A 15,837-nucleotide genomic window follows, 5' to 3' on the forward strand; every position below is an offset into this window, starting at 1 on the left:
GATTAAGCCCACTTTCCTTTCAGGTTGAAATATCTTACTAGAAATAAAAAGAAAAAAAATCACAGCTGGAAACCTTCCCAGAAACTTCACTAGATGACAAAGTAAAAGACCAATCTTCCACAGATACTTAATGAAGACATGGTTCAGGGGATTTCTGTTCTAGAGATGACTTTGCCCACCAAGAAAAGACAAAAACAGTGGATTTCTGCCGTTAAAGCCTGAAATCAAAGCAGTATAGGAGAAAAAGTGAAAAACTTTATTGCTCATTAAATCACTTACAGTGGTTTTCCTTTGGATTCACAAGTCAAAATTAATGGCTGTCCTTCTTGTGGAAAAGGAGTGGATGGTATAATCTTAACTGATGGTGTATCTAGAAAAAAATGAAAAGGAATATTAAGAAATGACACTAAATACACATAAAACTATACATTTAATAGTTGCACATCATGGTGTAGGTTCAGGCTTTATCTTACTATTGTGTATATTTACAAGGAATTTCTCAGAGTTAGCAAAACAGAGTATACAATTTTAAGAAGCTACCATCCAGTCTGTGAAAAGCTAACAAAGATATCTGAATATCTTATGAGCACCGCTGTCGTGTTATTTCTGAAATCTGAATATAAAAGTGAAATTGCAAAAAGTGGTTCAGATGAATATCAAGCATTCCGTACAATTGTTTCTTTGACTATTTATAGATGGCTATGAATACTATTATTATGGACCGAATGCATTTATGTACATTTGAATAACAGCACTTTTCTGTGGCAGGAATACCAGGAATCACAATAAAGAACCCACAAAGAACTCAGGATCATAAGCATACTGTCTCATAAGCATTATGCAGAATCTTTTTGAAATACAGTAATGCAGCATTTGGCACATATTGCTTGCTCTAAAGTACAGTTAGCAAATAATTTAAAATTGTTATTTTGAATATTACTAGAAGTTAACATTTTGTTACATATGCTACAGCATAATTATTATAAAATATTTTATTTCCATTTAACAATAAAATCATCCTTGGTGAAAGAAGATTCAAAAATACTTTAAGACATAATTTTCACGCCACGTGATATTATTTCATCAACATAGAGACACATATTTCATAGCAGAACTGGAAAATAAGCTTAAAATCAGAGATGATGTAAACATACTCATTGCTTATTACATCTGCTTATTCTTACATCTGTTTTGCTTATTGCTAGTCCTAGCATTGTGTGGCCAACACAACATGGAATCCCAATCAACATGGGATTGCCTCCTGCTCTTATCTCTGCATCCTCATCAAAAAACAAAGTAGGCTCTGAATGCTCCACATAGTCACAATTATATTCCCTTCCCTTACCTGTGATGGAAGAACTGAACCACCCTGGGGTTATATTCACTCTCTAACTTTGAAACTGATTAAATAAGTATCTATCAACTGTAATTTTTAGGTTTGTTCTCTTCCTTCAGGAAAATATTACTCAGCCTTGTCATATATCAAATGGTAAACTATGATCCTGTGGAAGACCTTATATCATACTTATAAATTATTTATATGTTTTAAATATATTCTTTTTCAGTCCTTTCAACAAGATAATATACTCATGATAATCAACAATAATATCCTGGTTGCACATAAGCATTCCATATATATTAGGGTAGATAATTTCAATGTGAAATAATCCAGAAAAAAAAATAATTTGAAGAACTATGACACATATTCATCATACCTTTAGCCGGTAGGGGAGAAAAATTTAATAAAGGATTAAATTACACTTTGGTAATTTTTCGATTATCACCATCACATTTATGGAATCAGTTATTGACTATAATGACTGTGTAATATTTCCTCAAAGCAGAACATTTTAAAAAGGGAAGGCAAAATGTTAACAATTATACAGGGTAACAAATGTGAGCCAGAATGATTCTGGAAAATGAGGTCTATTGTCTTTTGAAATTTGACATGTATAAAAAGCAAAATGTAATTTCATCCTGACAAATAAAAACAAGCTTCATTCCAGAGAAAGAAGTAGGAGAAGAAATTTCAGAAAAATGTGATTCTAGGAAAGAGAGTCGCATTAGCTTGGGTGTCTGTGATGCTTAATTTTATGTGTCAACTTGCCTGCGCCAAGGGGTATGCAGATACTTGCCCAAACATTATTCTGGGCATTTCAGTGAGAGTACTTTGGTAAGAGATCAACATTTAAATAAGCAGACTGAGTAAAGCTGATTGCACTCACTAATGAAGGTGGGCCTTGTCAGATGAGTTGAATGCCTGGATAAAACAAAAAAATGATCCTCCCCAAATAAGAGAGAATTCTTTCTGTCTGAGGGCCTTCAAACTAGAAGACTGACTTTTTTCCTGTTTTGGACTCAAAGTGAAACATTTGCTCTTCTTGGGTCTTGAACCAATTGGTCTTCAGACTCAACAACACCAGCTCTCCTAATTTATCAGCACTTTGGACCCAGACTCAAACTAAATCATCAGCTCTTCTGGGTCTCAAGCTTGGCAATTCAGCCTGCAGGTGTTGGGATTTGCAGCCTCCCTAACTGTGTGAGCCAATCCCTTATAATAAATCTCTTTCCCTATGTATACATTTTATTAGTTTTGTTTCTCTGGAGAACCCTGACAAATACTGAAACCTAACAAACAGACCCTGAGACATGACTTTTATGGACGTGGTATTAGGAAGGACAAGAAAGTGAGACAGGAAGAGAAGGAAGTAAATAGTGTGCTCTTGAGCAGATTACACAGTGGGCAACTGGGATTCAATTCTGCTGTGGATCTGTGAGGGACAATGTAGGGAATGCCTCAGAGTTACCGTGTTCAATGAGCAAGGGAGAGCAGTATTTAGGGAATATTTACCGATTTTCATTAGTGTTTTGTTGAGGATTACTCTGGAGGAAGTGAAGACTATCATTTCCCTGGCACTCCTGGTCTGCTCAGTGCCCAGAAACGGTGTATGCGAAAGGGATATGGGCAGGTCGCCACAGGCAATCTGTGTCAGCAAGGTAAAATGCATAGCAGTGGGTAACTGTTAGACTAGAGGAAAACAGTATATGGTCTGATTTCTCTTAGCTCTGCCAGTTTTGTATAAGTAGTTTATTAGAGGTGAGACTTTGTATAGCAAATTATTCCCTGAAGCAAGATTCAGGATTCCTTTCATATCCAAAATACAGAATTTTAAGCATAAGAAAATGCTGAAGCACATAATATGTTTTGCATGCATTTCTGTGGAACTTTCAAAAGGTAAGACCACCAAATAACCTCTGAAGTAACCAAAATCGAGGGATATAACACAACGCTCTTCTATTTTACTTCAGAGTTACCTTACTGAAAATGTTCATTAGTCTCTATGCCTAAGAATGATCTTTGCTAGGTTTAAGAATACCCTCCTCTCTATAGCCTATCACTCCATGTTTTTGATTCGACTCTTACATCTCTGGCTATTGCCCCTCAAATTCTGTTGAGTTGTCTTTTGGAATTTAGCCTCTAAATACTGAGATCACCAAGATCATGATTTGTTCTCTGGTAATTCTGGTTGGGTCCTTTCAGCCACAGCCATCACTTCGGTTTCTATCTACTCACCAATCATTCTCAGGTTTACGTCCTAGAGCAGCTCTCTACCACAAACCACACGTACGTATATGCAGCACCTATCGGACGTGTCCACTTGAATGTCTAAAAGACATGGTGCCTTTACTATGTCCTAAATGAGTTCAAGGTCTCCAACCCTTACCTCCCTGTTCTTCATCCGGCAACCTCTAGCTCTATAGATACTACCAGCCTCCACCCAGCTACTTACACCAGACACCTCCTGTTACCTTGTATTTCTATCATCAATCAGTTCATCAGGTCTGGTTGATTGACCTCCTGAATAGTTCTCACATCGATTCAGTTCTTTTTTATAGCTGCACGACTACGACTTTTATCTAGTTTACCACAATAGTGAATGGTCTCTCTCGTGTTAATTGTTGTCCCCCTAAATCTAACTCTTAGAACTTAATAAAGTTGTCTTCTCAAAACATAAATCTGATACCATCAGTTTTCTGCATGGTTAATCTTTGCTCTTAAGATTAAAAGCACAATTATTAAGATAGCCTTTCAGTTTCATGTGATCTGTACACTTCTTGACTCCCTTGCCTTCCAACACACTTTTTCATTCTTTGAATTCCAGATAATTACACTTCCTTTCAGGTCCTTTAATAAATGTGTTTCATCCTGCTTTTATACAAAGTGTTTGGAATACTCCATTCTGGGGAGCTTATTTAACTCTTTTAAATCTCAACTCAAATATCATTTGCTAAGGGCATTCATTCATTATCCTCAAGTGTGATAGAAAAGATACCTCTTCTACATGTTCTCTTTTTCATGTTTATGTAATTTTAAAACAGCCACTGCTATTTCCTCAGTATCTCACACAATACTTGAAAATCTGTGCTTGATAAATAAATTCTTAAATGAATGAATACACTAAAGATTTTGTTATGCTTTCTTATTGGTTTGGTATATTAATTTTAAAATATTAAAAAGTGCTTAATTCAAATTTTGTTGTGGTCTGTTGTATGTAAAATTAATCTTAAATATTCATGTTATAAACCTTAGATAGACTTATACTCTTAGCTCATGTTTAATTTAATTAAATTTCTGTTGCTGACTCTCTTCCTTGTATAAATCTTCTGTTAGATAACATTAGATAACAACTTTTCATGATTATAAAAATGACAATTTGTTTTTTAATGCAAATATCTCATAAATAAACTAGTTTCTCTCCTCTATGATTTTGGCAGGGGTATCACTCATTTGTGAAGAAATTTATTCAATCAGCCAAAATTCTAGGTTATGTTTCCACATAAATCAGCATTTCTCTTTAAATAGTCCATTTTAACAATATATACAAAATTACATTTTTTACCATATCAAATACAACAGTAATGCGATTATTACCCCAAACTTGACTCTTTCTCAAAGAATTTTTTTATTAAAATTTTTTCAATGTTTATTTATTTTTGAGAGAGAGAGAGAAAGAGTTTAGTGGGGGAGGGACACAGAAAGAGGGACACATAGAATCTGAGGCAGGCTCCAGGCTCTGAGCTGTTAGCACAGATGCAGGGCTCTAATTCACAAACTGTGAGATCACAACCTGAGCCAAAATTGGATGCCTAACCTACTGAGCCACCCAGGTACCCCAAAGAATTTTTTTAATAACAAAAAGTAATTTGTGCTTTAACAGGTTTTTACTTAATGATAAAGATATCCGTCATTACTACTCTTTTATTTTCATCAATCATTTTGTTGTATCCATAAGGGAGTTGATCAAGCACAGCTAGGTTATAATTATTTTAGTGAAATATCAATAATATTCTATAAAAATGTCTTTAAATTGGTATAGAACTCCGATACTTATTCAGTTATCTTAGCCAATAAAAAGACAAACCAAAAGTTATAGTCATTTAAAAAAGTGAGTTAAATTTAAGAATCTTCAGTCTCCAGGATTTCTTCAAAATATATATTTTAATAATTGAAAACAACAGGTAAACATATTTTTCTCTACTATTTATTTTGTTATATATCAAAACAAATGGAGAAAGTGTCACTTCTAAAAAGTGTCACAATGCACAACAGATAATAAGATAATGATTTTAAAAATAATCTTAAATTTATGCATGTATTAGCCCATTAATCTTTTTACCAACCAAGGTATAAATAGGAATGAGAAAGTAAATACCATACAATCCAAACCTTTTATTGCATGCCTTTGCCAAGTCATCTGTTAATAGTTTTAAACTTTCTTTTTCTGTTCATATTTCTTAAGTTATTTGTAGATTTTCTGCTTTCAAAAAATTGGGAATATTTTTTAAAAGTTTATTTATTTATTTAATTTTGAGAGAGAGAGAAGGAGAGAAAGAATCCCAAGCCGGACACTGGGTTTGAACTCACGAACCATGAGATCGTGATCAGAGCCGAAATCAAGAGTCTAACGTTTAACTGACTGTGCCACCCAGGCACCTCAGGATTGATAGTATTTTTTTTTTCAACGTTTATTTATTTTTTTTGGGACAGAGAGAGACAGAGCATGAACGGGGGAGGGGCAGAGAGAGAGGGAGACACAGAATCGGAAACAGGCTCCAGGCTCTGAGCCATCAGCCCAGAGCCCAACGCGGGGCTCGAACTCCCGGACCGCGAGATCGTGACCTGGCTGAAGTCGGACACTTAACCGACTGCGCCACCCAGGCGCCCCTGATAGTATTTTTTTTAACTGAAGTTTACTTAAATAGTAATTCCAGGCTTGCTTCAGAAATAATCTATTCCTACATGGAATATGAATTGCATTCCATCCTGTTTCACATCTTCACAAAACAGAATGGCAATTTTCTTTAGTAGTTTGGGGATATCTACTGTACTGTTTTTACATTACTAACATAATACATTGTATTGTACCAATTAATGAGTAAATAAGGAGGTCAGTAAAATGCATTATTACTGCTATGAATTTATCTTAGCTTTGTCTTATACGTGACACTTCTTTGTTTTGAAAATAACGACTTCTATGTCTGTTTTAAAATGTCTTCAAGTAAGTCAACTCTAACAACACCACACTCATTGAACATAAATGTACTTATAGAATGATATATAATGTTTATGATATTAATATAAAGTGTTTATGATTAATATATAATGTTTATGATTAATATATAATGCTTATAGCATATAAACATATATATAATAGATAATACACATATATAATATATAATAAGCACATACAAATGGCAAAGAACAGCAAATAATTTGGTTTAAATTATTTCATAATACAGAATGTATACTGTAAATATAAAACACTGCACATAGTAAAATACACATTTTTTTTTACATGGCTGCTTCATTCAACACATTTTTAGCCTTCAAGATCCAAGGTCTTAACCTATTTAATTGTATGGTCTCAGATCCTAACAAAATGCCTGAAATGTTGTAAGGGTTCTTTAAGTGTTGAGTGAATAAGTGAATGAGTTGCTTCTCATTGCTCTCAAAATGCAAGCAAATGAGAAAGTTTTGCAGAAGAATAGAGAAAATAGGGATATATTCATTCATCCAAAAATAATTTTCAGTACTAGCAAACAAGCAAAATATGCAGATATTTAAAAAGCCCAATGTTTCCTTTCCAAGGCTTTTGTAGGAACAATATCACTCTTTAAAATCTATTTTTAAAATTACTAAAATGTGGAAAGAAAACACACTTTATTCTGAAGCATTATTTCTTGTACTTATCTGAAAAATTCTGGGTTTCATTTAGAAACAAGCACAATTACTATCGAGATAGATTAATGCACAATTATCATTTTTATTCAAAATTTTAAAAGCTTTATGAACTTGGGAAGGAAGGACACCTCCCGTTTTCCTTGAACAACTCAGGATTTGAATCAAAGTAAAGATATTGATCCAGTGAAATGGATTTTCTATACCCTTAACAAAGATTTTAGAAAAGAGAAAAGATCTGTGATGAAGCTATCATTAAACCACCTAATGGACACTCTTGAAAGCACAAGCTCTTAAAGTATTTAGTGTCAGTCGTTCAACATTTATCCATCACTAAGGGTTTTGTAGGTGAATAAAAAGTTTTAAATCAAATGTTTTACCAATAAAAAAAAGAAAGGAAAGAAACACCTTACCTTTTCTTTAATCAAAGAAATACAGCAGAAATTTAAGGTTATATAAAATAACATCAGCCTGTTCTGCATGATGAAAAATTGCTGAATAAGGGAAACAATCAATCATAAGGGAACATCTAACATTAGCTTACTAATATATCATTAGCTATATAGTGTATCATTCCATACAGTATAATATATTGAGTGAACAAAGATGGTTTATAACTTAAGCAACAGTCATTTGCATTGCCCATGGCATTATGTGGATCCTCGGTTAAAAGCAAAATATTATCTTGATCATTTTATGTGTTCACAAAAGTTATTTCCTATAAGTAGTCCCAAATAATTAAACATTTATATAGTTCCTAAAACATAACGAATTGTACTATTACCATTCATATCCATTGTTTACCACAATTGTAACATTATAACATTATACATTATAACATTCACACTGTAACATGCAAAGCTCTAGTGTTAGTTTTCATAAGTAGTGCTGCTGAGTGCTTATTACATTCTTAGAAAAGCAAGTTCTTCAGAGCAGAGATTATGTCTGTCTTGTTCACTGGTTTATCCTTGTCCCTAAAATAACTCCTGGCCTTTAATTAAATATTTATTGAATAAACGAAAAGCAGATTTTTACATTTTCCAACTACTGGTTAGGACCACTAGTGTGTTATAAAATCAAATTTATGGGCGCCTGGGTGGCGCAGTCGGTTAAGCGTCCGACTTCAGCCAGGTCACGATCTCGCGGTCCGTGAGTTCGAGCCCCGCGTCAGGCTCTGGGCTGATGGCTCAGAGCCTGGAGCCTGTTTCCGATTCTGTGTCTCCCTCTCTCTCTGCCCCTCCCCCATTCATGCTCTGTCTCTCTCTGTCCCAAAAATAAATAAACATTGAAAAAAAAAAATTAAAAAAAAAAAAAATCAAATCAAATTTATGTGTCACAGCAATCTTCTAATAAAATGAACATTGATCAAATACTTGGTAAAGTTATCATTGTAAATGTTCTATATGTGTTGTCTCATTGAGCTCTTTCATACAGCATGCAAGGTAGACCTTGGTTGACTTACTGTACAGAACATGAAACTAAGGCTCAGAGGAGTCACTCACCCCAGTTACACAATCACAAATCACTTAAACAGTTTGAATCTTGTTCCCTGATCTTAACCACACCTCAATAAATTTGTGTTTCCTGTTCCCTCTTAGAATGGGAATTGGTGCTTTTTGTAGTAACTTTTGTGTCTTCTATTGTTCTCCAAAATCACCTTTTTTTTTCATCTGGCTGAGTTGGAAACTGGCAAAACATTTGCTTTGACTCTGTATGATCTTCAAATTATAAAACCTATCTGGCACTGTTACTAAATTCTAGGTATAAACCACATAGACTATCAGTCTGTCTATTTGTCTCTCCTCTCTCTCTCTCTCTCTCTCTCTCTCTGTCTCTTCTTTTATAACCCTCTTAAATCTCCCTTTCACATCATTTTCCTCTTTGACAGATGAAAATATTCTTTTGAATGAGGTGGTTAAAAGGTACAAATTTCCAGTTATAAGATATATAATTCTGAGGATGTAATGTATAGCATGATGCCTATAGTTAACCATACCGTATGCATATTTGAAAATTGCTAAGAAAACAGACCTTAAAAGTTCTCATCACAAGAAAAATAATTGTAACTATGTGCAGTGATAGATGTTAACTCTCTCTCTCTCTCTCTCTCTCTATATATATATATATATCCTGAATAATTATGTTGTATACCTTAAACGAATATAGTGTTATAGTATTAGATATCAACTATATATAAAAATTATATATTAATAAAACTGGGAGAATGTTTAAAAAACAAATATATACATTTCCTTATTAATTATTACAATATATCCTTCACAAAGATTAGGTGACCATATAGTTGACATACCCTTCTCAATAAGGTGTTTCTCTTCTCTGTAAATAATACAGAATAATTCCTACAGCAAATTTCTATCAAGGACAATTGAGAAATTTTTAAGTATTTTGTAGATGAAAGAGTTGTGATTCTTTGTCTTATAGCAATGTTATTATATAAAGATTTCTGAACAAAATAATTTAATTAGCAACCTTATACGTATCCCTCAGTAATTACATAAATACTAAAGAATTTTAGGCACCGATTTCACCTTTGTGAAGCCGCTTTGGAGTTTTCTCTAAAATAGTGGTTCTCAATTAGAGGCAATTTTGCCCTCCCCTCCCCAGGACATTTGGCACCATCTAGAGACATTTTTGCTCCTTATAGTGTTGGTGAGATGTAGAAGGGATCCTACTAACATTGCATAGACAGAGCCCAGGAAGGTTGCTAAATATCCTTCAATGCACAAGACAGCCCCTCCACCAGAAAGGTTTGCCTGGCCCAAGATAGTGCATAGTAGTGCCCTTCTGTAAGACATTTACATTCGTTCTATTCATTACCTATATAGTTCTTCCTCGTTACAACAGATTAGGAACCACCAGAGAACTGTGAAACCACATACATTTCTATGGGATGTGTGGTCTTTTCTCAAATCTCTACTTCTGAAATGAAAGAAGTGCTGAATACCCTGAGGAAGGCTGTTAAAATACTCTCCTGAAATGAAAAGCTGAAAATCAAACTCAGGCTACACCTCAAGGTCCACCTCAAGGTGTATGTGTGGATACACCAACCATTTCAGCTGCAGCATTATCTGCTATCTATTTCTTCTGTGTAAGAATGACTTTTTCTCAGACGTCCAATTTATTTTCCCTGTTTGTAATTTTACAGTAAAACTCAGGCCCTCACTTTCCTTTTAACTCACAACATTATGAAAAGAATGCTCAAAACTATCAGGTACTTTTTCCTTCAACAGTCTATGAAATTCCTTTTAATTCTAGTGAAAAATTATTTTTGTGACAATAATGTATTCAACAAATGTATACAAATTAGTGTGTGTAGAAGACCCACTGCTACCACTTTTCAAACACTATAGATCCACAAATATAGTAACCCATAGTAATTTATTCAAATAAGATATCATGTACAGTTCCAAATCATGCAAAATTTAAAATTGAAAGCAACACAGCATTTGATGAAGAATTATAGGTGTTAGGAAGGAAGGGCTTATACGTATTTATCAGAAACAAAGAAAGTTACCCAGAGAAGTGGCACTTAAAATAGTTCAAAGATTACATAGTATTTGAACTGGCATTTTTCTAGAGGTAAAGAATAGAAGGAAATTCAAAACAGTTGAACAAAGGGTTGTGGTAGAGAAGACGTGGGCTGTGTATGACGTTGTATGTGAGCCATCTAGAAATAATATAAAGTGTAGGATACGTTATCTCTAAAGGATGCTGACAGCAGCATTGTAGGTGTTTTTTTCCTAATATCATCAAATTTTTAATCTTTTTTTAATTGAGTATATGTATTCTATTTGTTTCAGGTGTACAACATAGTGATTCAACATCTCTATGTTGTACTTACCACAAGTGTAGCTACCATCTGTCACCATACAATGCTAATATAGTATCATTTACTAGATTCCCAGTGTTGTGCCTTTTATTCTCAGGATTTACTCACTCCATAACCGGAAGCCTGTGTCCCCCACTCCCCTTCACCCATTTTGCCCACCCCTCCATCCTTTCCCTCTGGCAGCCATCGATTCATTCTTTGTATTTAAAGGTCTGATTCTACTTTTTGTTTGTTTATTCATTTGCTTTGTTTTTCAGATATTACATACGAATGAAATCATATGGCATTTATCGTTTTCAGTCTGACTTATTTCACTTCCCATAATCACCAATTTAAGATTGATTTTTTTTTTTCAATTTTGGTAAATAGTGTATGTCCTGGGCAAAATCACAAAGCAAATTCTCTCTCTCTCTCTCTCTATATATATATATATATTACTTATTTCATAGGTTTTCTGTTTGTATTCTCAAGCTTTTGCATTTCCTTTCACAATGTATAGACCTCATAGAAAGTATTTCCTAAAATTGTTTGCATACATAAGGTATGTTACTTTCCTAATACTAATACTAATAATGAAAAACCCAGCACTTATAAAACATTACTTGATTTAATCCTTGCAAAAAATATGAAGTAGGTACATTTTTCAAATGAGGAAATTAGGTTTAGCATAAAGTCACTTAAGGAAACTTGAATTCCAAACTAGCCTTATCTGACTTCAGAACTAGAACCTTTAAAAATGCAGTATTGGTTTTCAAGGTCGCACTGTTTTCCAAATATATTTTCTTTAAAAGCTTCTATATCACTGCCGTGGTTGTTAACCTGTATTTGGACACCAAACATTGTAGTTTTGTAAAAGCATGGCCTATCCCTATACGGCACATCTTACCTACCACCTCAAAGAACAGATGGACTTGTGATCACTACTCACTAACGAGCTCCAATGTGATCATTCTACACTTAAACCAAAAATTAAATAGCAAATTCTAAAATCATAGTCATCACAAAGAAAACCGAAAGGCATTTTGAGGGCACAATAAAACTTCCTGCAACTCTCTAATAATTACTAAAATCACTAGCCTTGTTCTTAATAATATAAATAAAATTTTTCCTAAAAAGATAGGGAAGGTTAACCCTTAGCATATTATTAGAGTTCAATGGCCCCAAGTTTAGTTGTTGAGCTTCTATATGAAACAGTTCTATTTTTAGAGACTGCATTTCATGATTTGTACCCTTTTATAGAGGTCTTCCTAAAAACAAAGAGAAAATCTACTTTTCAAAATTTACTTTTCAATTACGATATGAAACCACTGGACTCTTTTGTAAATCTAAGATAACATTATGAAATTATATGGGTGTTATATTTTCTATAGTATGAAAAATCTTGCTACTTTAGCATTTTATGAATTACTTCACCATTAACTCGACCATAACTCATCAATTATCCCCAACTATACTAAATGGAATGACATAATATGAAAATGCAAGTATGATGAAATCATCTAGAGTGATGGTGTCCAATATAGTAACAACTAGTGGCATGTGACGATGTAAATTTCAATGTAAATTAATTAAAATTAAATAAAATTTAAGCCACACTTCATTAGTCACAAGATCTACATTTCAAGTGCTTAGTAGCCACATGTAGCTAGTTACTGACTACTTACTATTTTGGGACAATAAGAACATTTCCATCATGACATGAAACTATATTAAACAGTGCTGGTGTGGAAGGATTATGCGAGAGTGATGTAAATCATCACTGTTGCCTGATCCCCATTCATGTATAGGGTTGGTCAGATTTTGTATTTTTTTCATGGTAGCAGAAAAGAAGTCTGGAAATAAAAAACATCATTCTAGTTTTGTTTGCTTGTTTGTTGGTTGTTTTGTTAGCTTTCATGATCATTTGAAAATTCTGAATCTTTCATTTCCTGCTCAGAATAGCAAGAGAAGAAAATTGACAGAGAAAGAGATCTCAAAATTATTAGATAGATCAGATGATAAATGCAGAGAGAAAACAGTAGGACTCAAGAATATAATGATGGTGAAACAGAAGTCTTCACTTATGAAATACTAGAAGAATTTTATTAAGCTCAAAAATCAATAAGTAAACAATTTGTTTCTAAGGAAACAAAGGGAAGGTCTTTATCACACAATATTTTGCAACTAGATTTTGCTAAAAAGAAAATATGACAATGTTTTTTCATTTTTATGCTTTCTGTGCATTAGAACTTATATAGTTCATAAATGGATAAATGCTGAAGTCATTTGGTAATAATAAAATTTAAATTCATTTACTTTTTAATTTAGCTGGTGCTTATAAATTGAAAAATAAAAATTCTTGCAATTATAGAACAAAGATATTTTTCCTCTCTTTGACAAAATTAGGAACCACCAAAGTTTTTAAAAGTGTTTCATTCTGACAACTCAAGGGAAAAAAAGAACCAGAAACAATGATTAAATAGGACAAGGTAGACATACATTTTAAATCTGGACTCGGTATTTACAATATGATGTGTTCCAGGACCATACATGACAGTTGTTGCCCATTTGGGGTATATATATCATCAAATCCAGGGAAATATGGAAAAGAAATTCAAGTTTGCTATATTTAAATTATTATTAAAGAGTCTAACAAAGTTGTTTTTCATTATCCCTTTATTATTACATTTTCACATTGTTAAAAAATAACTTACAGCCTAAAAATCTAAAAACAATACGGCTCTTAGGCCCAGAGGGTAAATGTTAATTACATTCTTTCCTGACATATCAAGGATTAGCATAATAAAGTTTAATATATTGGTGATTATATTTGTGGTAATTATAATATAATCAAATTTATAATACTTCTTAATTATAAATTTATAAATATTGACAAAATTATGATATCAAAGAAGTCTGAGGATTGACACTACATACTTCAAGATAGTAACCTAGTCAGTATGGTATTAATGCAAAATAAATAGATCAAGTAACAGAATAGAGAGCTCAGAGAGAACCCCACATATGTATAGTCAATAGATATTTAACAAAGGAACAAAGGCAATTCAATGAAGAAATGATAGTCTTTTTAACAAATTACAGAACAACTGACATTCACAAGCAAAAACATGAATTCAATACAGACCTTACATCTTTCACAAAAATTAACTCAAAATGGGTCATAGACCTACAGGTAATATGCAAAACTATAAAACTTCTAAAAGATAAGATAGGAGACATCTAGATGACCTCAGGCTTAATGACAACTTTTTAGATACAACACAGAGAGCATAATCCCTGAGACAGAAAAAAATGATAAGCTGAACTTCGTTTAAATTAAATATGTTTGCTCTGGAGAAAGACATTTTAAAAAAATGAAAAGACAATGGGGGAAACTATTTGCAAAGGATATGTATGATAAGTGACTGGTATCCAAAATGTGCAAAGAACTAACACTTAAAGCTCAAATGAGAAAAACAACACAATTAAAAACCTGGCAAAAATCTAGATAGACACCTCACCCAAGAAGATATGCAAATGGAAAATAGCATATGAAAAGATGCTCAGCGTCATAAGACATTATGGAATCGCAAATTAAAATGATATACCACCACTGTTTAGAATGGCCTAAATCCAAAACACTGACATTCCAAATGCTAGTGAGGACATGGAGGAACAGGGACATTCATTCATTGGTGGTGGGAATGCAAATTAGGCAGCCATTTTGCAAGATAGTTTGCAGTTTATTACAAAGCTAAATATGGTCTTGCCACACAATCCAACAATACGATTTATAGTACAAGATAAACATGTTTAGATTTTTCGAAAATTTCATGTTTTAGTCTTAGTAGCATTAAGATACGTTGCCTCTTCTTTTCGTAATCAATTCATTTGCTTTTGCCAAAATTTGTTCTAATTAAAATTTGAATGCCATTTACTCAAGGAAGTTGAAAACTTCTGCTCAAACAAAAACCTGTGCACAGATATTTATAGTAGCATTATCCATAACTGCCAGAATTTGGAAGTAACTAAGATTTGTTTTCAATAGGTGAATGGATAAACAAATCCTGGTATATGCAGACAATAGAATATTATTTAGCAATTAAAATAAATGTGCTCTCAAGCAACAAAAAAGACACGTTGCAACCTTATATGTATGTTTCCGAATGAAATAAAACAGTCTGAGAAGACTGTATGCTATATACCTCTAACTATATGATATCCTAGAAAAGGCAAACCTATACAGCTAGCTAATAGATCACACGGTTGGCAGGGGGTTGAGGAAAGGGAAGGGGCAATCAAGTGGTGAAGCACAGGGGCTTTTAGGGCAATGAATGTATTTTGTATGATATTGTGACCATGGCTGTAGGACATTATACACTGGTCAAAACCTTATAGAATCATACAACTTAAATTGTGAATGTTAATGTAAAATACAGACTTTTTCAAAGAATAATCTATAAATATTTGTTCATCAATTGTTAATATATGTACCACAATAATGTATGATGTTAATAATAGGGGAAAAAGTGAGGGGGGAGGGTAGGATGAGGGTATATATGGGAACTTTGTACTTCTGTTCAAATTTTTTATAAACTGAAAGCTGCTCCTAAAAACAAAGCCTATTAATTAAAAAAAAGTCTTTTGGACCCAGATGGTAAATAGTAATGATATTAAGTATATTCAAGGCTAATCCAATAAAATTCAATACATCAATCAATTGATTATAGTTTTCTAACCGTAAATTTTTCTCATAGAAATATATGTG

At 33.1% G+C, this 15,837-nt stretch overlaps 1 protein-coding gene across 3 annotated transcripts in view; it reads right to left on the reverse strand.

The window, feature by feature from the left end:
- Positions 1–15,837, reverse strand: part of CADM2 (cell adhesion molecule 2) — a 1,074,502-nt gene that overhangs the window by 128,670 nt on the left and 929,995 nt on the right. For all 3 annotated transcript variants that reach the window (XM_086675698.1, XM_086675699.1, XM_086675697.1), the window contains one exon: positions 280–370. In XM_086675698.1, coding sequence (XP_086531824.1) covers positions 280–370 — 91 coding nt within the window. The remainder of the gene's footprint in view (positions 1–279; positions 371–15,837) is intronic.

This window comes from Puma concolor, chromosome C2, assembly GCF_028749965.1.
Source record: "Puma concolor isolate L17-30 chromosome C2, mPumCon1.1.hap2, whole genome shotgun sequence".
NCBI lineage: Eukaryota > Metazoa > Chordata > Mammalia > Carnivora > Felidae > Puma > Puma concolor.